The following is a 25,664-nucleotide window of genomic DNA, read 5'->3' as shown; positions in this document are numbered from 1 at the left end:
ACATGTGTCTGCTGCTTCTGCCTCTGTGGTTTCATTTTCTTTGAGAACCTGTTCTCTAGCAAGTCCTCTCCCTCCATCGTCTGTCCCCTCCATCTTGATGCCCCTTCTCATTTTCTCTCCCCTCTCCTCTCTCCCTCCATTCTATCCCCCTCTCTATTCTCTCCCCTCCATTCTCTCTTCCATCCTCCTCCCTCCTGTGTCTCTCCGCCTAACTGACGTCTGACGCTGGCTGCCTGCGTTCTGGGCTTGCTTCTGTCACCTCCCAGTGGAAGGGTAGCATCTAGCTTGCTCATCTAACTCTATATTCCCAGCAAAGGTATTTTTATATTAAGGTTATAAAGGTTTGACTGAACACAGGGTGCCATCTTTGGCAGGAACCTTGAGAGCTTGTGTTGTTTAGGTCACAGCTGTGGAGGCCCATACTGTGGAACGCGCCAGAGGTGGCGATTCCAGGCTTGATTCTGGTGGCAGTAGTGATAGCTACATCTCTGCAAAGTTACATTTTCCTCATGGCAACTAGAAAACTAATCTATAGGATAATACATTTGTATGACGTGACTGCATCAGTCCCCACTAACACCCAGCATCCAGAAGTGGTCTCTGACTGTACAGCTGTCTGATTAGGAGGTGCACAAAAGGATTCCATATTAATTGTCAGACCCTATAAGGAGGACACCCCCAGCAGGTGGAGGAGAGCGACAGTGAGTGAGCTTCCTGTTTTAGACTAAGAAATTGGTTTAATAATGATCGCTGACAGCATGACCCATGAGCCTTCATTATTCTGTTTGAATATAATCTGGGTCTTTTGGATATTTTAAAATCTAATAATTTATACTAAATTGTAACTACTATTCATTTTCAAAACACTTTTGTATGTGCATGCACGTGTGTATTCGTGCTCATGAGCCATGGCACTCATGCGGACGCCAGAGGACAGCGTGCCAGGAGTCCGTCCTCTCTTCTTACAGTGTGGCCTCTGGGACTGAACTCAGATCATTGTGCTTTACCTTCTGGATCATCTTGCTCCAGTACTTTTTTTAAAGAATGCAATCCAAATTCCATAGAACGTAGAGCTTTAAAAGACATTCATGTGATTGTTCACCCATTACAGCCACCCTGGGGGTCAGTTTCATGAAGTATAGCAGGTACATTTCCCCTGCTTAGCTCAAACAGCTACCTGCCTGCTGTAGTCTTCCTCCTTAGGCTCTCCCGGATATTTCGTGTAAATGGATCATATGCTATGACTTTTGATGCCTGGCATCTTTTATTGTTCAAATTGTTGAAAGCTTTTTCATATTGCAGACTTAATTTCCCTTTTGTGACTGACTCAACTCTCCATGGATTTAATCACATTTTATTTATGGTAAAATGGATTTTTTCATTTTTACAAAAAATTGTATGGATTTACTACATTTTATCTATCAGGACACGTGCACATTTTGTGTGGATAAAACACACAGTTTTTTTCTTTTCTCAATTGATGTTTTTTTTAATTTACTTTGGGTGGACAAAATGTGGACCCAATCAGTGGTGGCCCCTGTAGCAGATTCTCCTTTTCTGCACCCTGCAGTCTCATGCTTGCTTGTTACGCGGGCCACCTGGATGTTGTGAAATACCTCCGAAGACACGGAGCGTCTTGGGATGCCAGAGACCTTGGAGGCTGCACGGCTCTGCACTGGGCTGCAGATGGAGGCCACTGCCCCGTGATTGACTGGATGATAAAGGACGGCTGTGAGGTATGGCCTTCTTTGCTCCCTTGTTAACCATACCGTCCTAGGGTTCTATTGCTGTGAAGAGACACCACGACCATGGCAACTCTTACAGGGAAAACATTTCATTGCGGGTGCTTGCTTACAGTTTCAGAGGGTCAGTCCATTATCATCAGGGTGGGGGGACATGGCGGCCTGCAGGCAGATGTAGTACTGGTGTAGCTGAAAGTCCTACCATCATGCAGGGAACAGGAAGTATCCTGAGCATAGGAAAGCTTAAAGCATGCTCTCCACAGTGACCCATTTCCTCCAACAAGACCATACCCACTCCAACAAAGCCAGACCTCTTAACAGTGCCATTCCCTAGGAAATTTAGGGGGCCAATTACATTCACACTACCATCCACACCATACTAGTAAGAACTTGAGTCTCCTCTGGGGTCTTGAAGAGGCAGGCAGGCCTTAGTCACTTGCTCTGAGAAAAGTCTGAGAGGAGGCTCTGGCTCAGGAGCTTGAAAGGTCTCGGAGAATCCCTGGGGATCTGAGACTACAACCAGACTGCATCTCATCATGGAGGCCAGGAGAAATGGGCGGAGCTCACAGCTGGCCAGATGCATCTGTGCTGTAGCTCTGCCCCTTCACTAATTTCTGGTATCTGTTAGTCACGGAAGCCTTACTGAGCACCTGCTACACGCCGGAATGTAGAGATGTACACAGGTCTAGCTGCTTCTAGTAGCTTTCAAAGCGAGGTTGTTTTTATTCTTGGGATCTCTGTCTGCATATGTGTGATATATGACGTATATACATGTTTGTATGGCTATGTACATATGTGTACATGTGGAGGCCAGAGGTGGTGTTGGGTGTGATTGGCAGGTGGTGGTCCTGGGAAGCTGAGTCTATGACCTGGAACCGCGCGTCTGGGAAAGTCTCTTGTCCCAGAAGATGTTGGTGAATGTATCTAGTTCATCTCTGGGGTGAGTGAGGGAAAGCAGGGCTTCTGCCTCGGGTCTCACTAGGTCCCTGCCATTGCTCTCAAGGAAATGATTTACTTTGAAGGAAAAAATCCCAGTCATGAAGATAATTCCATTTTACCACATACCCCATTATTTATGCTTGAGGGACAAGCATATTATGGAGAGGTGACATCTATGTCTTTTTATTCCACGTGATTTTTTTTGAAGACTAAATTGAAAGAGTTGATTATAAATTGGGTTATGAACATTTGCAAAATGTCAGAAGTCTTAGAAGGCTGGTTGTCAGTGAAAGAGGTCTATGAGGCAGTGGTGGCCACCATGACCCTGTGTGGTTTACTGTGAGTCTGTAATGAAGAAAAGCTGATGTCTTCTGGGAAAGGAAAAGGGTTCTCAGGCAGTCGGGTTCTCTGATGTAAACATTTAAATTCTGGAATTTTGAAGTGTGGATGTTCTGGGCTTCAAGTATACAACCCAGCCATCTGGGTCAAATTCCACCTTCGGTAGCCCAGGAGGACAGGCCAGCACGAATGGGTCCCCTGGAGACATCTCTCTACAGCTGGCTAGTGGGGATGGGTTGAAGGCAGCCCAGCCTCCATGTTGTTGGCAGATCGCTTACCTGGAGTTTCTGAAGACCCTGGGCAAGACTGAGAGTCAGGCAGGGTTACCACCCCCTTCCCAGGTGTAAGGATTTCACACCGAGGGTGACATGTTTCCCTTAGTGGGGAAACATTGGTGCATTTGATGTGCTGTGTGACCTGGGGGAAGGCACTGGACTCCTGAGGCAGGATTGAGCATTTCTAAACTGGGAATAAAACCACATAGCCATACCCCGCCCCCAGGCCAGCCAGGCCGTGTGAGGTGCTTTGGAGACTCTAAAGCCTCTTGTCAAGGCGGTTCTTACTGTATTGCTATTTAAACACAGCAGAGCTTATTGCTCAATAAGTTGGCTATTTATATGAAGAAGCGTGGTGATGGGATAGAGAGGATCTATCAGACTCATGTATCTGAACGGGATGTCCTCAGAGCCTCCTGCTGGCCTCTTGTTGGTTATTTGGTTTTGATGGTTCACTTCAACTGTGGGTCACCTTTGCATCCTTGAGGAATGGTTCTGTAGTGTTCTCTCTCTCTCTCTCTCTCTCTCTCTCTCTCTGCGCATGTGCATACCACCATGATCTCTCATTCCCCTCTTTACTCTTCATGGTTTGGTTGGGGATAGCCTAGAATTTGGAGAGGTGACATCTATGTCTTCTTATTCCACATGATTTTTTTTTGGAAGACTGAATTGAAAGAGTTTATTATAAATTGGGTTATGAATATTGACCCTCTTACTTCTGGGCACATCGTGTTTTGGAGATAGTATTGGGCATGAATGCATTAGGTCAGTTTGTGTGGTGGATCTGGTCTCTCTGCCTGAGTTGTAAGCTTTTGAAGTACAAAGGTGTACACTCTTGTCATCCCTGCCTTGTTCTAGGAAAGATTTAAACACTCTGAGAGAGATAGTGAAGGACAAAATACTATCAAGCCTGGTGTGGTGGCACAAATTTAATCCCAGCAGGGGAGAGGCAGAGGCGGATGGATTTCTATGAGTTTGAGGCTGCCTGGTCTACATAGTGAGACCCTGTCTCAATTTAAGAAAGCAAAAAAAGAAAATGAACACTAGTAAAATTACAGTCGGGAGCTGGAGTGATAGCACAGTGGTTAAGAACACTTGGCTGCTCTTCCAGAAGACCTGGGTTTGATTCCCAGCACCTACGTGGTGGCTTGCAACTGCAACTCAGCCCCAGGGGTTCTAATGCCCTCTCCTGGCCTCCATGGCCACTGTAGGCACATGGTGCACAGGTACGCAGGCAAAACGCTCAAACGTAGAAAATAAAGCTAAATTTTTAAGATAATTAAAAACTACAGCAAAGGAAAGCACAGGGGCCCAGTGTGAGGTATAGTTGGGTGTCTTCCTAGCCTGTCTTTTTCCATTTTAACACTGAACAGTACGCCAGTAGGGAGTTCTTGAGCTGTCTCAGCAGAGGGGGACCCCCTAGGAGACTCAGCACATCCCCTCCCTGAACACAGGCATGAATTGAGCTGGCTCACCCCAGGTCCAGAAAACCAGGGAGCCTGGGAAAGTGCACATCCTCTGTGTGTCTGCCCAACGGTGCCACAGGGAAGTGATCGGACTGAGGCAGGTGTCCCTTTGTCAACACAGGTAGATGTTGTGGACACTGGCTCAGGATGGACACCGCTCATGAGAGTCTCTGCTATGACGGGAAGCCAGAAGGTAGCTTCGCTCCTCATCGAGGCTGGGGCTGACGTGAACGTGAAGGACAAAGATGGAAAGACGCCTCTCATGGTATGCCCTTCTCCCCGGGGTCTCAGTTTTTGTTATCACCAGACATGGCTTAAGAGTTGAGCTGTTTGTAACTGAGCCCTGGGTTTGGTTGCATAGTATTACCTGACGGTTAACAAGCAGGGGAAGGTCACTGTAGTCTCAACATATTTGAAGGGGGACTTATCATGTTGCCCATGTCGGCCTCAAACTCCTGGATCCTGGGGTCTACTTGAGCCTCTGAGTAGGCACTGTTTCTGTGCCCCACACTATACTACCCCCCTCCCCCCAATATTGCTAAGGACTATCAACCCCCAGTTCCCAGGGCCATTGTGAGATCAAAGTAGACCCGTTTAAACAATGAACTTCCTGCCTTTCTGCCCTGGGCTGTTCTGTCCTGTATCACTCCAGTGTGGACAGAGGTAAGAAACATTTCCCATTTGCAGCTTAACAGTCAGCAGGATGCAGGCCAGAGCAGAGCTGCTGTGGGCAGTGGCCTAGCCCAGGGCTGCCTTGGGAGGTGGACCATCCCCTCTACATCCCCTGCTACCTGCACTTGTTCTGGAGGGGAGGAGAGCTCCTCACCACACTTCTCTGTTTCCAGATCGCCGTCTTAAATAACCATGAACAGCTAGTTCAGTTACTTCTTGACAAAGGGGCAGATGCAAGTGTGAAAAACGAGGTAATGTTTACGGGAGAATGTCCCCCGAGAAGAAAGAAATGCATGAGAACCGTATACTCTGATCTGTAATCCAATTAACTAAGTTCTGCTTCCTTCCAGTTTGGCAAAGGTGTCCTAGAAATGGCCAGAGTTTTTGACAGACAGGTGAGGACCTCCCTCCTGCCTAACCAAGCTGACTTTTTGTAGTTTTTTCAGACTCACAGAACCCGCCCAAACATCGAAGGACACAGACCTGTTTTATGTGGTTTTTCTAGAATGTACTCTCCTTACTAGAAGAAAGGAAAAAAAAGCTGCCAAGAAAGTCCTCCGTCCACTGATGGGAAGGAGCGTCACCTGTCTGCGAGACCGACAGGAGCAAAAGAGCAAACCCTGACTGCTGGGCCGGCCATGCGATGTGCAGAGTATCCGAGGCCGACACATTTATTTATTTAGTTGAAGATTCACAGTGACTTTTATGTAACAGGCAACTCTTCCCACATTGAAATACATCTTTTTACCTAAGCACATGCATATGTGGTCTCGTCACTGGACGTCCATAGAACAGGGATGTTTTCTTACCCCGTGCCTTTGCAGTTAGACACGAAACCAAATATTTATGCACTGGTGCTACAGAAATGTGCACACAGGTCCTCACTTTTGTGCTCCCCCCCCCACCCGCCCACACTGTCCTCATGATGCTCCAGGCCTACTGGCCTTCTTCTCATGTGTTTCTTATTATCTCTCCCGCCCCACTGCAGTCCTGGCTGCTGTAGCCTCCCGCAGTGGGGTGCCTAAGCACCCAGGCTTTTTCTCTTAGACTCTTGGCCTCACGTCAAAGTTCACAAGCACATATCTGAAGATGGTGCCGTTCTGTTAGCAGTGCTGGGAGGACAGGTCCACCAGTTCATGGGTTTGTATGGACTCACTTCTTTGGTCAAAGGACCCAGCCCCCAGGAGGCCGGACAGCTTCACCAGTGAGTAGCGTATCACATTTAGTTTGGAGAGCAGACAAGATTTTTGAGGCACCTCGTATAGTTTGTAGACAAAGAGGGGCTGACCACTACCAAGACCATTGGTTAGGAGCCCAAAGAGAGAAATGTGGGAAGCTTTAGCTGGGCCAAGCTTAGACACCAGCAAAGCGAGCAGCACCACATACATTTTGGGTCTCTGGGGACAAGCTGGTTCACTTGGCCCTTTATAAGGTACTTATTAAAGCCCTCACAAGACTGCATTTTTTTTATAGTAGGGAAGACCAATGAAAAGGTAACCAAGGGTCCATACTCGGGAAGCCACAGAGAGAACACCTATACATTGAAATAGATGTGAGCAGCTGTCAGGGGGCTTCTCTGCAGAGCCACAGAGCACTCCTCTGAGAATGGTTCTGTGGGCTGTGTATAAGCCTGGCTGTCGATGCTGTGTTGGCATTTTGCCTTTCATTTAAGGGCTTATCTTCTGCTGTGTTCGTGATCAGCATTGCCACCCAGCTTCCTGTCCTCTCAGGGCCTGATGCAAACGGCATTCGCCAGCCCCTCTATGGAAGAAGGACACATCACATGCTTCCTGGCCAGCATCCTGCTTGGCAACATTGTCAACTGTCTGTCCTTACTACTGAACCGTGCTTACATTCTGAGATGGTTGCACTGGGTTCTGGTGGACAGCTGGGTCTGTGTGCTCAAAGGCTACAGTCTTTGCCATTCATTTGGCCTGATGATTAGGAGGTGATTTACAGCCTGCTTATCCCACCGCCCCCCCAAGTAACTCATGGTTCTGTTTTTCTAACTCATTAAATTACATGCTTTATTTTTACAAAGTTATTATTTATTTTTTTGCAAGGCTTTTTGTTGTTCCTTTTATAGACATCAAGCCCACTTATTCTCAACTCTTTTGTTTAGTAATTTATGTATTTGTGCCTCTGAGTTTTCCCCTGAGGGGCTGCTTTTGTTCCAGTGTCATAAGGGTTTCTTTCTCTGGACCTTCTGGATCCTAAGACACAGAGGGGTGGGGTCACCCATTAACCACCTCTGTGGGTTCCTTTCGGACCCTCTGAATTATCAGACAGGGCACAGGAGTAGAGTTTAACGAAGACAACAGGTAAATGCTTCTAGTTCTGGGAGTTTGAGAGCCATCCCATAGTATACATCCCACCATTCCCAGTGTTATACTGGCTGCAGAATTCCTAGGACACACAGTTGTTCTGTTTTTTTTTTTTTTTTTTTTTTTTTTTGCCTGTTTGTTGATTTACTCTTTGATCCTGAGTGGCACTAGGGCAGAGGTCAGATTCTGTGCATTTAGGATGCCTGTTTGCTGTGTGTGAATTTGCCAGTCACCTGGTGACATCATAAAACCTACTTGCTTTGTCTTGGATTAAGTGGTAAGAACAGAGATTCCTTTATTTTTGCTATAATTTGGATATATGTGTATATCTATATGGAGAGGATAAATACTTTTGTTTTCTGCAGCTTTGCTTATGAAGAAGTTGGACGCTGTTTTAAAAATGTGTAAGCATGGACCCCTCATATTTAGATGTTCTTTGCTGACAAGCTGATACTTAGATGATTGCTTACTTTTTGAACTTTTCAGTAAGTAACATAATTTTTTTAAAATTATCTGAATAGGTTATGAACTCACACTATTCAAAATGGCATTGGGTTCCCCCACTGTCTCTCCAGTGCTATGTTTTGACAGGCGTCCTCTTCTTTCTTCCCAGGATGGGCAGCATGTGCACCTTCACCTTTCAACAGTTCTCAGTTGCTTGCACAGTGCTCCCAGATGCCCTTACATTTGTAAATGAATGAAAACAGAGCTCTGTTTTTCTACACAAGATTCTCGATAACAAATGAGACACGCAATGTTTATCTGTTTACTGTTTATTGGGTATAATATTCTTAACAATGACATTTTCTACTGAACTAGTAGGCTGTATTTACTTGTAGATTCCCCCATATGAGAAATGCGTACAAAAATAACCGCATGTAACATACAAAGGTGAAAACATGAGTTTATCAAAGCGCTATCAATGGATGAAGCCCTGCAGAACGGCTGTGCGGGTTACCCGAGATGTACGATTAATCAGAAAGGAGCTAAGCAGCTTGTGGTTGGTCAGTTATGTTGGTGGTTGCCGTATTCTGATGGCTGGCTTTCCAACCATTACCAAGTTGCCCTGCTAGGAGGACTGTTAGTTCCAAGAGTTCTGCCTTGGAGTCTCATGAAATTTATGTGTGTGTTTGTGTGTGTGTTTTCCAGTCACTGCCTTAGGAAGTACCAACATACAGGCCAAGGAAGATAACCCACTGTTTGACTTGTTTGTAAGGAAATCATGTGATGCTGAATCTGTCTCCATTTAAATGTGCTAAATTGGGAACTAAAATGTTACTTTCTTGGAGAATTACAGATAACACAGAACATGATCTTTGAAGGTATAGAAAGGTAGGCGGGTGGCTGGGCTCTCAACTTGCAGGGGCCAAATCACTTTCCAGTTGCTGAGTGTTAGGCCTCCCGCCAATCTCTACCCATTATTGAGCATCCCAACAATTTCACAATGCTGGGCTGCTTTTCCTAGTTTCTCTCATATGAGTAAAGCTTGCAATGGTTTGATAATAAACTGCTCTTTCCCTAATGTAAGTGTGTGTGTGTGTGTGTGTGTGTGTGTGTGTGTGTGTGAGAGAGAGAGAGAGAGAGAGAGAGAGAGATGTATGCTTGTATGTTGTTCCCCACAAAAGGCACAAAAATGGTCCGTTCATTGTCTGCACAAATGTCTCCTGCAAGGGTCCCCACTGCCCAGTGGTCCTGAGTATGGGCTCACAGACCTGGGAGATTTACTTACTTCATTAGAGTTGAAAAGCAAGAGATGCCAGTGGGAAATTCAAGTTGCAGCAACAGCATTTTGCAGTCAGTGCTAACTTGATTTTCTATGGCCAACTCTACCTTCTAATTAGAGCAAGGCATTAGGAGGGAGATCACTGTGGTTGATATGCAGTGGGATAGATTCAAGGCTGGTGCGTGCTGGGGGGGGGGGCGGCTCTGTGCTATGGCCCTGGAGAAGGCTGGACTGGACTGTCTAGTAGGTGAACCTTGAAAGGTAGCCACACATTGCCACTTTGGCTTGAAGTGGTGACAAAGGTAAAACCTTGGCTCTCTCGGATGAGGGAGGCTTTGGCATGGGGTCTGGCCAGAGTAAGGCACTTGTGATTGGCAAGAGAGGAAGACAAGTTGGTGCCTGTGTTTTCCTGTGTACTTTGTATGATGGAGCCACTGCTGAGCTGTGTGGCGGAACTAGGAGTGGATGAGAGAATAAATGGCCTCTCAGTATCCTTACCCACTTTGCCATACTGCTCAAAACACCCAGCTCTTGGTTCTGGGGGGTGGGGGTGGGGCTTCTGGGACTGTTGGTGTCTCTTAGTCTCGGTCATTTGTGTATGACCGAGGGCATCTGAGAACAGTGGGGGAGGATCTGTAGACTAAGTGTCCCTGGGCTAGAGCCTGATCTAAGAGAATTAAAACATGAAGCAAGCCTCAGAGGAAAGAGCTGCAAGCGGCCAGGCGCCCTGCTGCCCAGCCATTGTCCTCCCAGTTGTCAGGGTGGCGCTGGCTCAGAGTGCTCAGTAAACATCTGCGGAGAGGCAGGAGGATGCTCAGGCCTCCTCATTGGCCCAGCTCCAGCCTCTTTGTAGCACCATGGGGATCACAGGCTCCTAAGAACATTCAGACACAGCCGAGGCTTTGGCAGCTCCTAGGGAATGCATTGATGGGTTGTATTGATTTGTTGGAGAACAATGACCCATAGCTTCAGCCTGAGAATTCCTAATAAAGTTAAGAAGGCATAAAAACGTCTCCTCAGAGACCAGTCAGGAGTATTTCTTCCCGTAGAGTTTAATTTGTTGCTTGTGTGGTTTCTGTGATGTCATCCCACATGTGTGAGCTGGAAATGCTCACACAGCGCAAACTCGGCATGCATATTTTGAAATGGAAAAAATGCATTGTTGCTCTCCATCTGATCCCACATACTGGAAAAGCAGACTTGGGAATACTGTAGGAGACCAGCTCTTAAGTGGAATGCCGGCAAGGTTCACCTCCTCCCTAAAGCGGGGTCACATCACCTTGGTGCAGGAAGGACATGAGGACATCCGGCCATGCCTATGTCTGTGCACTTGCCTCATGTCTGGGAACTGGACCACTCTGCTGGACTTTCTCAGGGATAGTCTCAGAAACCTCAGCCGACTAATCATGTGTACAGTGTGTTTAAACGTAAGATAGACTGCAATTGAACTGCGAGTATTCATTTTGGTCTCTGTCACTTAAAGGCTATAGAAAGGGAGAGACAAACTATCCTCTCAATAAACCCCCATGCTGGTTATTGGTGCCTAAGTTTTGTTAAAATTGGGGTTATTGCTAAATATGCTTTATTTGATAACTACTATATCTTAGAGGTATTCTTTTAATAATACTGTCTATCCTGTAAGGGAATATCAGGATTAACTATGTTCTTATTCAGAAACAGATGCATGGCTCTGGAAAACAAGCAGCCAGCACCGCTCAGCTGTGAGGGAACCATCGGCACCCTTGGTAGCCTCTGGGGAGATGGCAAAGAGCACGGTTCCAACATCCTTTAAATCAAACTCTCCCTGGTACTCCAAAACCAAAGTACAGAAATGACAGAAGAAATGTGGGTTTGCAGCTTCCCTTTCACTCCACCCAAAGGGTGGGCTCATCACCTGTTCCAACTAAACCTTTGAGTGTGACCATGCTCACACAGCTCTGGAACTTTTCCAGTTGTGTAAGTTTGAACTTAATACAACTACCCAACCTCACATCAGTTGCAAAAATTCTGCATGTATCCCGGCAGCAGTGAAACTATCACTGTGCCAGGAAACGAGACAGCCTATGAGAGTTCTTTTGTGCATCTGTGATGTGGATTTATTTACCCACTGTGTTCAAGACCATGTGTTTCCCAAGGCTGAATACAGTTTGAATTCTGGAGAGCAAAACAAAGTCTAAGTCTGTATTTCCCCTTCGGCTTCAAGACACAGGGCAACCATTGATACTACCCTTTCGAAGATGCCTGATCCTAAAATACTCAGATGCTACAGAACCAATGTCAATTACCTTCTACTGTGAAAGCCGGTCATCCCACACCTCGCCAGGACACAGTGATACCTCTACCATTTGCCTTGCATGTTTAAAACTATCTTTCACAGCATTAGCTTGAGGCATCTTAAAAATATGCTCCTGAAGGCGGCTTTCCAGCCAGGCATGAAAGAGTGAAAGATGGAGGGGTTTCCTGACTAAGTCTGCCTTTCGTGAGCCTTCGGCATTGGGGAACTGATGTCTCTGTCATCCTAGGATGAGTTAACAACAGGTATGTTCCCAGTGTGGGCACGACTGAGATGCTATGCTGCAGAAAACAGGATGCCCTCAACAGAAGAGATGGGTGACTTTGGGTTCTTTGTCCCGCGACTACTAATAAGGATAGCAGACATGGCTGTACGATGAGAATAACATTCCATGGGGTTATAACGTTTGCAAGCATATGGATTCTGCCTAGTTTTTAATAAGTCGAGCCTTGCAGTAAAAGAGGAGATTTTTATCTCCAGGGTTGATCGACTAGATCTGGTTACCGGCTCACATCTGAAAATGTTTATGGTCCCATAGAAAGCCGCTTCTATCTGTCAGAACACAGGGTCATTGTATTACAGTCAAGAAGACAATGTGGCAATTTGCTTAGCTCGAAACGGGGCAGGAGACAGAGGTCTGCAGTGCCTGGGCAGTGGCTTTCTCGCAGAAACACCACTGTTCCCAGTGTAAACAACATGCCCATGCATGCCAGCACTGTGCACCAGGGCAGCCAGAGAGAAGCTCCTGCTGGCTCTGGGAGCAGAGCCTTGGGCGGCATCACAGACTTCTTTTTCCTCCAAAGGTGTTCATGGCCTCTCAGCTCAAAGTCAACTGTCTGCCTGGACTAGGGTTCCAGTCTCTATCCTGGTGTGGCCACACCTCAGCTTTCTTGCTAGTACTCTAGGTTTTCTCCAAGATCTTCAGGGTGCAGAGCTGCAGAGTCTGAAGCCCTGTCAGTATGTAGGGCCCAAGACCTTCCTTAAGGCCCTGGCTACAGTCCAAGATAGGGATTCCAAAAAAATAAAAATAAAAAAAAAACTCATACCAGGGTCCGCTTGGGGTATCCTGAGCTGTGTATCTGGTACTGTAACACAGCCTTGGGGAGCTGTTTTCCAATAAGGCCTCAAACAGGAAGTAAACATCTCATCTTGGATCCCATCAGGCAGGATCATTCAAGTCCGCCAGAAGAATGAAGCACAAGGAGCCTTCTGTAGAAAACCCCGCGATGGCACAAATGCCTGCTACGGCGCCCTGCGCAGTAATAGACACTTTGCATAAATTAATAACTTACAAGTACCTGAGCAAGGACACAAAGCACCACAGCACAGCACCGACGGCAGTAGCTCTAAGTTCCGGAAACAATGGCGTTTTAAACACTGAAAATTCTTGAAAGTTGGTATAAAAAGAAATCACTCCTATGGAGTTGAAGATAGTGCAAACTTCTGTCTTCACTGTTGAGGACCAGTCTGGGCTTGCTTGTCACTTGATGTAGGCATTGTGGGAAGATCGGGGCACTTGGTGCTTAGGAGCAGGTCTGAATCAAGAGCAAGCCAGGGAGGAGAAAACAAAACTGCAGTTAGATGCTCTGAAGCCGTTCTATAGACACAAAAGCTGGGCGGGAGGCTGCTCCTGGAGACTGGTGGGTCTCCCAGGCTAGAAGCCACTGATCTCCACCTGAGACTGGAGGCCAGGCTAGCTTTTGGGAGAGAATGCAGAGTGCACCAAGGACCTCACTGCAGAAGTCCTAGTGATTTATGACAGGCCACCTCCCCTCTCTGGAGCTGTGCCTCCCATCTATGAGTTGATTCTAGACTAGCACCATTTGCAGAAAAATGGACATGAATGGCTCAAGACAATCCCTAGTTTTTCCTTTTAGATTTATCTGTAACGTCTCTGCATGTGAGTGCAGGTGCCTGTGGAGGCCAGAAGAGGGCGCTTCTGATCCCCCTGGGGTGGTTACAGATCCTTGTGAGTCACCCAATGGGAGCGCTGGCAACAGAACTCCAGCCCTCTGGAAGAACAGCAAGTGCTCTTAACCACTGAGCTGTTCTCTCCGGCCTCAAATTCTATATTTCTAACAACCAAGTGGCACAGGTGAGCTCAATTTTATTGCTGTATCATCTTAGTATATAATCAGCATACATAACTGGGAGAATCAAGGGGGCAGAATTAAGTGTTCGAAATCTGGTACACGTTTACACTCTTATTTCAGTTTTGAGCCAGCTCCAACATGCCTAGTAGCCACTTTGATCCCATGGCACAGCTCAAGAGATGGGGAGCCAGGCTGACATCAGTAGAGGTGAGGCAGGAGGCTGCTTGGGATGTTCTGAAAAGGAGTGCCCCTTGGTCAGCCTTATGTCCATGCAGTAGTTTTGTCTAGTGAAATATAAAAAGTAACTCAAAAGCTATGCAGCTTTTTCTGCATTTCCACAGTGGTGAGCTAGACTGTTCTCTTGACCCTCTGACCAGCATTATCTCCGAGATTTACGAGGCAGCCATTTCTTTCCTAGGCCAACACATTCCTCCCAAGAGCTGTAATGAATCAATGACGTGCATCTTCCCCTGCAGAGATGGGAGTTACTAAGCGTGCAGCCTTGCTAACAGCATCTCTTGTTCTCTGGTGCTCAGAGAGCTCATGGCCTGCTAGAGGGCACATGAGTCAGAAGAGTGGGTTGTGAGTTTAATGATCTGCTAGCCAGACATGGTAGCTCGTTCCTCTAGTCCCATCCCAAAGGAGGATAAGGATTGAGCGGCTCATGTCAACCTGGCTACTAGGGAGGTGAATGCTAGGCTATGGTGTGCTTGCCTAGTACGTTTTATCCCAGGAACCGAGGAAAAACAAAACAACAAAATACCCACAAGGGAATAATTTCACCGAGGAAGAGGTTGAGCTGCAGCATTTGCTGATTTCCATCTTGTCAATGTCCCCAGCTACACTATGGCACCAGCAAACCTGGAAGATGGGAGAGCACCCAGCATGCCATGGATTCCCCCATAGAGATTCCTGATGTGAGTAATCTTAGCAGCAAGGATCTGGGAGCAACGTTTTGAGTATTCATTACCCTTGTTTTAAATGCAACTCGATATACTTTAATATTTAATATTGGCTAGGTTGCAAAGGCACGAGCCAGCTTCAGTAAAGCTGTGGGTTACCTCTCCCCATGTAAATAGAATCTGGGCTACAGCTGCCTCATCCTCTATGGGAGAGGGGTGAAGATGACCATATTCAGAGAGAGAGCCAGCACAGGTCACTCAGCTGTAGAGAAGCCCCCAGCAGGACCCTACTGAGCAGCTGCTTAGGCCTCACCTCTTCATAATCTCTCAACCTGAACTATTGTCTCAGCCCCTGGAGTAGGCAGAGCAAGTCTTGGTGAGGGTGGTGGAGGGTCCTGCCTTTATACAGATAAACCATTTTCCTTAGTGCCTGTAGGAGACCAGGCTGGGCCTGTGTCAGCAGCTCATCCTTCCTGGGTCATCTTCATCCTGCTATGATCTCTCAAGTAAGTGAGCCATTGCTGAGAGCCCTGGGGTGATGTTTAGGTATGCATAGGTAGGTATAGTTTGCTTTGATTGCTTCCTGGTTTACTTTTACACATATCTCCCACTCTTCCCATGCTGGAAGCAGGAAACATGACTTAACACCTGAAACTTGCCACACCTCCAGTGTGGTTACTTCAGCTACCCTCTACCATTAGAGGACACCTACCTGTTTGGGGCTGGGCGGAACCCAGGCTCTTGCTGCCCTGGGGTCCTCACCAAGGCACTAGTGAGCCGAGATGCCCTGCTCAATGGATCAGCAGGCAGAGGCTTCTGAGGAGGGCTGGGTTTGTGGGTGCCCTGCAACAGACAACAGACCACATGTGACTCAGCTCTGTGGTCAGAACTGGACCCTGGGACCCAGTAGTCTCCTGGAAGGCAGTACACATTGCTATACAGTGCTGGCTTCATCTCCGATTCATAACCCTTCTACGATACAAAGTAGGGCCTGTATTTAGCCTTCATGTGGAATTTTCTGCAACATTTAAAAGAATCATGTAGGTACACTCCTATGTGGGTCATCTGACCTCACACGTCTTAAGGGTACAGTGGGTGGTAGGGTTCTGTTCTGTCAGTGCCCCTAGGCGATGGATATAAATCCACCCATGCTTTCAGACAATCTCAGTTTATGAAGGACTTGCTAAATGGAGGATGCACAGGATTTAGAAGACAGCCTTCCTCCTGGGGCCAGGATCTGAAAAAGATAGTCAGAAAGCTTTGTAATTTGTACAACTTGTTGCATTATCTGTAGAAAGGAGCCATGTAGTGACTTATGGGACAAGTAAAGGCCTGTGAGGACACTATGGAGTGATGGGTTCCTGGCCAAGGGGTCAGAGCGAGAACTTGAGGGTTATTCTACATTGAGTTATATCCAAAGGGACTCACACAAGTCTACCTCTCTGGAAAATGGAGTGACCTATCTTGTAGCCCTGGTACGGGACTTAAATAAAAGAACATGTAAGATGTTCCCAGCACATGGGTAATTATTATACCAGCAGTTATTCGTGTGGCAACTTTAAATGCTTCATGGAAATCTAAGACCCCTTGAGGCATCTCCTGGGGTCCCTTCCTCTCTGCCCCTGGTGAGCATCAGTCAGCAAATACTGTACAAACTCTCCTGGGTCCAGGATAGGTCTGGTTAGCATGACACTTTCCATTCTTGGCCCCATCGTTGCAGGGGAAAAAGGACCCTGAGGATCAGAGTTAGAATCCCTTACAGGATGTCTTGGTCATTAAATGAGCTGATGCACTTGCATGAAGAGGCATGGTGGGGCACACGCGTGGTCGCAGGCATTGAGGCTACACAGCAAAACACACCTTAAAAGTCACACAAAACCTGCACTGTCTTGGGATTTGGTAGATCCATGTGTCCATCAGGATCCAAACATCAACACCAGAAAATGGAAAGATCTCCCACACTCTGGGGTAGGTAGAATTAACATAGTAAAAATGGCAATCATATCAAAAGCAGTCTACAGATTCAGTGCAATGCCCAGCAAATCACAGCAAAATTCTTCAAAGACCTTGAAAGAACAATAATCAACTTCATATGGAAAAACAAAAAAATTCAGGATAGCCAAAACATTTCTGTACAATAAAAGAACTTTTGGAGGCATCACAATTCTTGACTTCAAACTCTACTACAGAGCTACAGTAATGAAAACAGTCTGGTATTGGCGGAAATACAGACAGGAGGACCAATGTAATTGAATCAAAGACCCGGATATCAATCCTGCAAACACTTGATTTTTGACAAAGAAGCTAAAAATATAAAATGGAAAGAATAAAGCATATTCAACAAATGGTGCTGGCATAACTGGATATCAACATTTAGAAAAATGAAAATAGATTTGTATCTGTCTCCATCCACAAAACTCAAGTCCAAATGGATCAAAGACCTCAGCATAAAACCAACCACACTGAACTTCATAGAAGAGAAAGTGGGAAGTACATTTGAATGAATTGGCACAGGAGACCACTTCCTAAATATAACTCTAGTAGCACAGGCACTTAGAGCAAAAATTAATAAATGTGGCCTCCTGAAACAGAAGCTTCTATAAAGCAAAGAACATGGTCAACAAGACAAAATGGCAGCCTACAGAATGGAAAAGATTTTTAGCCAACCCCACATCAGACAGAGGACTGTTATCTAGAATATACAAAGAACTCAAGAAACTTGACATTAAAAGAACAAATAATCCAATGAAAAAAATGGGGTACAGACCTAAACAGAGAATTCTCAACAGATGAATCTCAAAGAACTAAGACATGGAAATGCTCAATATCCTTAGCTATCAGAGAAATGCAAATTAAAACAACTCTGAGATTCCATCTTACACTGTCAGAATGGCCAAGATCAAAACCACTGACAGTTTATGCTGGAGAGGATGTGGGGTAAGGGGAATGCTCCTCTATTGCCGGTGGGAGTGCAAACTTGTATAGCTGCTTTGAAAACCAGTATGGCAATTTCTCAGAAAATTAGGAAACAATCTACCCAAGACTCAGCAGTATTGCTGTTAGGTATATACCCAAAGGAAGCTCAATCATTCCACAGGGATATGTGCTCAGCTATGTTCATAGCAGCATTACTCATAATAGCCAGAATCTGGACGCAACCTAGATGCCCCTCAACCAAAGAATGGATAAAAAAAATATGGTAGATTTACACAATGGAGTACCACACAGTGTTAAAAAAATAATGGCATCTTGAAATTTGCAGGCAAATGGATAGATCTAGAAAAAAACCATATTGAGAGAGGTAACCCAGACACAGAAAGACTAATATGTATTCACTCATAAGTGACTTTTAAACATAAAGAAAAACCAGTCTACAGGCCACAACCCCAGAGAAACTAGACAACAAAGAGGAGAAAGAGATATATGAATCTAAACTACATGGGTATAGAAAAAGACAAGATCTCCTGAGTAAATAAGGAGTGTGGGGATCACAGGAGAGGGGAAAAGGGGAGAAGGGATGATGGGAGGGGAGTAGAGAAAAATGTATAACTCAATAAAAAAATTTAAAAAACCAAAAAAGAAAACCAAAAAAGTTACTTCAAATGTGTATGATGTTTTCACAGTGCTTGAACTAAAATCACATCTCCTGAACTACAGACAGCAGCTCAGAGGCTACAACACCAGATTAAACAGCTCCCTGCAACATGATGGGGCGCCTACAGAAGTCAGCAAACTACAGCTGTGTGGGAGATGTGCCAAGAATGAACAACAGACAGATTGGACTCAGAGAGAGCCCCGAACAGGGGCCAGACATACAGGTGACATGTCTCTTATCAGATCTCATCAGAGGAAATAGGAGAAGGCGCTAGAATATAGACAAACCCCCTAGGTAGGTGTAAGGACCATACTGGCTGTGCACACGCCAGTGTGCCCTAGCTTTTGGACAAGTGCAGGGATAATAACAGCCTTCCCTCGGGGTTGGAATGAGGACTGACAGAGTAAAGCTCTTAGCGCAGGGCCTGGCATGTGTTCACTCAGAGTAAGAGCCGCTGCCGTTTGACAGCCGTGATTGACAGGAATTTCACCCTAGCAACAAGCCCTGGGTAATGAAGGCCACACACAAATCAAGCTCCAGTTCTCATCACAGAACAGAAAACCGAACACAATGTCTGTGTGTAATGTAAAAATGAAAGCACACACTCACCATAAAAGGAGACTCAGGTTATAAAATCATTCCTTACCAAACAATACTAATTTTTCTGCTAAATATGACGAAGTATCTAGTCTCTGCAGTAAAGATAACACCAGGGTTTTATTGGTGTGTGGGAGAGAAGGTAAGGTGTATGTTATAGTCTGCTTTAACACATTTGGATTTATCATGGAAACTTAGGAGATAATTATGACTTTCCCACGATAGTCTCAATTTCTGCTCATAGTCTTGTGAGCCATCATGTCCTCTCAGATGGTTCGCAGCTTTAAGGACAATGGGATGTTCATCCCTGTGATAAAACTCCAAACAGTCAAGATGCTGATGGAAAGTTTGTGAGCTCTGAGGACAGTGAGGGTCCCCATCTGTCCCGCCTTGCCATGGTCAGGAGAGGGTCTAGTCTAGACGGTTGCTTATGCGGTGTCAGGCCTCTGTATAATGCAGCCATCTCTGTGGGAACTAAGAAGGAACTCCGGGCTGCTCTTACTGGTACATTTTTCTTCAGTCTATATTTTCAACAAAATTCAAACATCATTCCTTTTCCCTCAGGTCGCAGAGAAAAGTCCCAGCCTGTCTGTCACATGGGGTCCTGGGCCTCTGCTTCCCACCTGTGTTCTAGCAATAGCAGTGCATTGCAGAACAACGTTCTCTCTCCCCCTCCCCTCCTCCCTCTCTCAACTTTGAAAACAAACATGACAAAATTAAAATGTGGCCCTGTTGCCTTGACCGTCGTGCATTATCAGCTTGCACATAGTCTACCATAGTAAATATGTCCTGCTATCTGGGAGTTCTGTGCAGGGAGACTGGAGCCCATGACCCCAGAAAGCCAGAGCCGCAACTGCGGTCCTAGGGTGACATTAACACATCTCGCTGTAACGAGTGAATCTGTCTCTGGCTAAAAATGTTGTGGATATTATGACCATAGATAAGATTGTAGCCCACTACAGTGATGCGGGCATCATGGAACTGACCAAAGCTGACACACCAGTGGATCTTCCATAGCCAGAACCATGGCAGGCAGGGCCACTGTGACCCCCCCCTTCTTTACTGATTAGGTAAAATGAATACTTCCCGCTCTCCCTAAAGGAACCAGATAGCTAAAAGAGTAAGATATTATTGAATCAAAACACAGTGCAAGGATAAGGAAGGAGGAGAATGAGGCTGGAGGCATCTGGCCTCTTAAGAAAACCCCGAGTCTTGTTATGGAAACCCAAGTCCTGATTTGATTCCTGTCTACAGTGAGTACAGAAATCAAGTCAGCACCTTTGGGTGGAAACCAGATGCCCTGGCTTCATGGGGGGACCATGGTTTAGTGGGATGACATTTATCCCCCAGCCTCTGTGCAGCAAAGCTCTGGTGCTCTGCAGAAAGAGGCATCAGGTTAGGAACTGTCTGGACAAAAATGCACACTACTATCTACTGACAGTGGATGGCATCTTAATGCTGCAGGTAGAGGGGAAAGCTTTGAGCCCTTGACTTTCCTGTCTGTGGTAGTTTGGATGTAATTGGTCCCTATAAGGCATTATTAAAGGCATTATTAGGAGGTGTGGCTTTGTTGGAATAGGTATAGCCTTGTTGGAGGAAGTGTGTCATTGTGGGTGTGGGCTTTGAGGTCTTCTTTGCTCAAGCTTCACTCAGTGTGACACTCAGACCACTTCCTGTTGCTTGTGAGTCAAGATACAGGACTTCAGCTCTTTCTCCAGCACCATGTCTGCCTGTACACCACCATGTCACACCATGATGATAATGGATTAAGCCTCTCAAAATGTAAGTCACCTTGATTAAATGTTTTTCCTTTATAAGAGATGCCATGGTCATGGTGTCTCTTCTCAGCAACAGAAACCAGAACTAAGACACTTCCACTATCTCCTTGCTCATGGAATATGCAGCCTTACTGTGCTCTGTTACCTCCATAAACTGAAGCTTATGATGGCAACTTCTCTCAGCTCCCGGGGCGGGGGGGGGGGGGCAGAAACACCTGCCAAGCATTCAGCTCCGTGGCACCTGCCATGTACTCAGTGCTCAGTAAGTGTATGTTTGAATGATTTTATAACCATTAAAAGCACAAGCACAGGCTCCTTGTACCAAAACAACGAGCACACTTGAGTAGACACACACACACACTCACACAATTTGGTGGTAAATATAACTATGTAAGTGAATCCCGTCATTGCTGTTTGGCTGAAGTTTCTGCATTGTAGGTACATGGTGCACAAACCAGGACCTGGCAGCATTTTCAAGAAATGAACATGATGCAGTAAACATCAGTCATCCCCAAATGATGGGTTGAGTTTTTAAGAGTCCCTGTTTCTCTAACACACCTGGGAACATAATCTCAGCCCTGAGTTTATGTCTGCAATTCGCTCAGAAGACTTTAAATAGCCTAGTTTTCTGGAACATGTAGGAAGTAATGAGAAATGGATTCTTAGATCAAGTGTCCCCACACATCAGCAGGCATCATTTAAATGCCATTCAATGGAACAGGTATTTAGCAAGGCGAATTTTGGTTAAGTGCTGTGCCAGTGGCACCCAGGTGATGCTCTGCTTATTGGGAGAATGGCAGGGTGTCCTGTGAGACCAGGGATTCTCCCTGTCATGGACCTTTTCCCTCTGTTCTCCTTCCTCCAGAAGTAACACTGGGCACAACTGTAAGGCTATAGAGATGACTCAGTGGGCGAAGTGCTTGCTACTCAAATATAAGAACCCGAGTTCGAATCCCTAGGACTCACATACAAAATCCTGATGAGGTGGTGCACATCTGTAATCATAGCACGCCTATGAAAAGATGGAGGCAGAGACTCGCCCTGCTGTCAAAACCACATGCCTCATGCAAGGTGGAAAGAGCGCTAGCCCCTGAAGGTTGTCCTCTGAGTGCCACACGTGTGCACACAGCATGTACAAGAAGGTCCCACACAAGGCCTGAGCATGGGATGAGAAGCCTGCATTCCAAGAGGCACAACTGTGGACAGGACAATGAGTTGAGTTTGTGGAGGATGGCAGGTTTTCTAGAAAGACAATGCTTACTCGTCAAATGCAAAGTTAACCAATGCAGCTCTCGTGATGTCGCCCCATCCCTGGAGTGCTTCTGTGATAAATTTGGACAAGCATAGCCTAGTTAGCTATGCAGGCACATCTGGGTCCTATCGTGGGGGATGGCACCCACGGAACTGCAATGTGCCAGTGGGTTCCATTCTTGCTGCCAAGCAAGAGTCACCTCTGGATACTGCCCACAGCTGCCTGGAATGGATTCCAGATCCCTGCGTGTGAAGAGGGGAACCCCACAGGTATCTGTGACACATGTCTCTGAAAGACTTCAGACAGACACAGCTCAGAGATAGACTGTGGAGTTCCCAGTGACTTGTGGCCTAAGGGGAAGATTTCCTTAGGTTCGTACAGAGAAGGCTTTTGGGGTGGCTGCTCTGGAGGAGCCAGTTCTGTAGGCACCAATAGCTATGGGAGAAAATCACTATGCATAGCTCTTCGAATCACGTGACCTAATAATCCCCACTTGGCACTGTACAGCAGTGGCATCTCTGAGAGAGGAAGAAGAAGCCTCAGTGTGAGGGAACCCGCTGGGTGGATGTTTCCAGGCCCCGGGAGTACCCGAGGGATGTGTGCAAGGCACTGAGCACCACTGCATATCCTGGGCTTCACGGCTCCCATCAGATTCTCAAGTAAGGCCACAGCCCAGACATGTTTGGGACTTGCCTGTTGCCTTCCAGCAGGATAAACTGAGATAGACCAGAAAAAACAGATGGAAGAGAAAACCATCCACCATCCACAAAACCAACCGAAGACGCCAGGCCAGGATCCTGACTGGTGGTGCGTGGGAGAGGGCGTTGTGAGCATGCGAGGAATGAGAGGTTCACAAAAGGAAAGCCACGTCGATTCAGTATTCAAACCAGAGTTCCTGCTCGGCCAGAGGTCAAGCTAGAACTCCAATAAAGTACAGAAATTCTATTAAAAAAAACTTGTATTTACATTTGCAAAGAAGACTCAACAGTGAGGTTTAAAAAAAATAGAAAGAGCCAGGGACAGCCACAGATAATTCACAGAGCACACTGCTAGAGCCATGCCACGGAGCTCACTGATAGGATCTCACAATGGCAGTTCTGGACTTGAGCAGCAACACGTTTAGAGCTCGAAACTGACAAGGATACAAGTGTTTAGAACAGAGAAATTAACGGAGAGTCAAAGCTTTTTTCCCTATAAAGAGCTGCTAGATATAAACTAGTTTGTTAGCAGCAATAAAGGAAAAGGGAAATGAGGTTGTGGCAAAATGGAATAAGCATAGCTTACCTTATTCCTTTTAGTACTTGCATAAAAAGATCATCAAGCAATTGATATAATTTGAAAATTAGAGAAAAAGACTACCTGGTGAACTCTAGACTCAAGGAACTACCCAGCGGTGGGTCTAGGTGTGCACGCTAGAGCCTCAGTCAGGACATATAAAAGGAGCAACAAGAAATAAGTATATACAATCTAGAAATAACTAAATGGCACCAAAGAAATAAAAAGAAACTGAAGAAAGTCTCTCCTCTGTAGGGATAAGCCTGAGAAGAAGGATGTCTAGAAAAACGATTATTTTGACTATATATGGTTTTATTCCTGCTCAATCCAAAGGAATCCCACCTCTACCCCCATCCCCCACAAATGATTTGTGACATTTCTTTCCTGGACCAGAGACTGTGCACAGAACTCTTGGTGGATTTCTTACCACTGCAGAGTCTAGATGAAATGGAATAGAAGGACGCCCCCCCCCCCCCCAACAAAGTCAACCTAAAATTCTATACCCAGCAAAACTATCTTTCCTGGATGAAAAAGACATCCTTAGACACAGGGGTGCTAGTAATATGTCAACAATAGTAGGCTTGCTTAACAGATACACAGCGAATGGAAGTCCTTCAGGCAGAAAAGAAATGATGGGATGCAGAACATCAGGAAGGGGGAAGAGCTGAAAAGATCAATATATGAGCACATATAATCAGCTTCTCATTGGTTTACAAACATCTGTTTGACTGAAAACAAAAATTCCATTCCAATTGGCTCTTGATGCCCATAACGGTCACCTAAAATATATTATATGTACACAAGTGTCCAAGTGTATGTGCACCATGTGCAAGCCTGCAGAAGTCATGTGGGTTCTGGAAATTGAGCCCAGGTCCTCTGCAAAAGCAGTACGTGTTCTTAACCTCTGAGGCATTTTTCTAGCTTCAAAGGCATGATTTAAGTCATCCACTATTTAAAAATGAGGTCAGTGAGGCCTAAAGGCTGGGAATTCTACATTTCTCCTGAAGCAATCAAATACTGGGATAAAGATGGATTCATTTTCAGAGAGCTGTTTTTTTTTTTTTCCCCCATCAAGGCCAATTTTAACCCTCAGGAGACAGCAATAATGAAAACACGATTCCAAGTGTAATTGTCGATTGAGAGAGAGGTCAGTGCTGCTGAGCCTCCCACAAAAGCCCAAGGAAATCCCACACAACACCCAGCCCCAAATTTCAAAATGCAGAGGAGACAACACTTTGGATAAATGAACCTCAAATACTAAGAAATGTTTAAATCAAAACAGAAACTGATGGCTCAGGGACACTTCAGTACCCCTCTCAGGAGATGACTGAACTGCTGGATGGACAGAAAAAGGAGATGTTGCAGCTTACCTATCAAATAAGCAAAGCTTTGAAACACCAACCTTTGTCTTTCTCATCATGACCTCACTGGTACCAATACAAGAGCATGCAATACTCTAACCAAACATTTAACTTTGTCCGACCACTTGAAGATTTGTGTTTTCAATCTGATATTTCACTTGAATCTTCCCTAAAGGAACTCCAAATGCATCTGTCTAGATCTTCCAAATGAGAGCTGTTTATAAAGCAAAAGTCACAGCAATCAACCATATCCACTAACTCACCGGTCCTTCAAAAGCTAATCTACATCCAAGTGGCATGCTGCTGCTTAAAGAACACTTTATAGGCTCTGCAATGACAAGGTATATAGAAACAACTTTGCAGCAGAATCACAGGCTGTAAAGCTATGTGCACAGAGAATAACCTCAATGATGCTAAAGACGTAATTATACATATATAAAAATAATCCCACAGGAAACTATAACAATAGCATTTAAAAACAATTCTGTTTCATTATTCGAGTTGCCAACAGTACCCATTACTAGTCTCAGAATATTTCACTTGAAATCCCAGCTTCTTCAGCTGTGTGCCATTAACTCAATATGCAGCAACCGGAAGCTATTTTAAAGCCAAATGCGCACTGAACCTATGGTGGTCTGGCAGCGCTGGCCTGTGTCGCATCCCATGACTTCACTGCAGCCTCAGTTTTGAACATGCGATGCAAAAGATCACACTATACACCACCGACAAACACTGCCAAGAGTGCCTCGGCTCAGATTTAAGAGTGTTAGGAATTGCCATGCTTCTGTTGTACACAGAAGGTTCTCTGCTCCCCCAGAACAAAGACCTAATTAGAGAAAACACAGATTTTTAATATTTTCCTATCATTTCTTACCTATATACCCAGAGTCCTGTGAAAATTCCTCCAGGTAAAAAGCCTTCACGGTAGAAAAAGTTTAAATCCTGGCTTAGATGATAAATTGCATGGGCATGGAAACAATTCTGAATACTTTAAAAATTACTGTAGGCATTGTATGTGGGTTATCTCTATTAACCATC

The 25,664-nt window shown here is 45.6% G+C and overlaps 2 protein-coding genes across 2 annotated transcripts in view; one reads left to right on the top strand and one right to left on the bottom strand.

Annotated features, from left to right (window-relative positions):
* The window catches only part of Fank1 (fibronectin type III and ankyrin repeat domains 1), a 103,485-nt gene extending 97,312 nt beyond the window's left edge, over positions 1-6,173 (top strand). The window contains exons 7-11 of the mRNA XM_041667041.1: positions 1,571-1,736; positions 4,883-5,026; positions 5,607-5,684; positions 5,784-5,828; positions 5,939-6,173. Coding sequence (XP_041522975.1) covers positions 1,571-1,736; positions 4,883-5,026; positions 5,607-5,684; positions 5,784-5,828; positions 5,939-6,001 — 496 coding nt within the window. The 3' untranslated portion in view covers positions 6,002-6,173. The remainder of the gene's footprint in view (positions 1-1,570; positions 1,737-4,882; positions 5,027-5,606; positions 5,685-5,783; positions 5,829-5,938) is intronic.
* Positions 6,174-13,253: 7,080 nt separating this feature from the next.
* The window catches only part of Adam12 (ADAM metallopeptidase domain 12), a 321,067-nt gene continuing 308,656 nt past the window's right edge, over positions 13,254-25,664 (bottom strand). The window contains exons 24-25 of the mRNA XM_041666564.1: positions 15,481-15,611; positions 13,254-13,308 (exon numbers count right to left, since the gene is read on the bottom strand). Coding sequence (XP_041522498.1) covers positions 13,254-13,308; positions 15,481-15,611 — 186 coding nt within the window. The remainder of the gene's footprint in view (positions 13,309-15,480; positions 15,612-25,664) is intronic.

This window comes from Microtus oregoni, unplaced genomic scaffold (assembly GCF_018167655.1).
Source record: "Microtus oregoni isolate MIOR12 unplaced genomic scaffold, Mior012 000016F_ref0000370, whole genome shotgun sequence".
Lineage (NCBI taxonomy): Eukaryota > Metazoa > Chordata > Mammalia > Rodentia > Cricetidae > Microtus > Microtus oregoni.
This window is presented reverse-complemented; position numbering and strand designations above follow the sequence as displayed.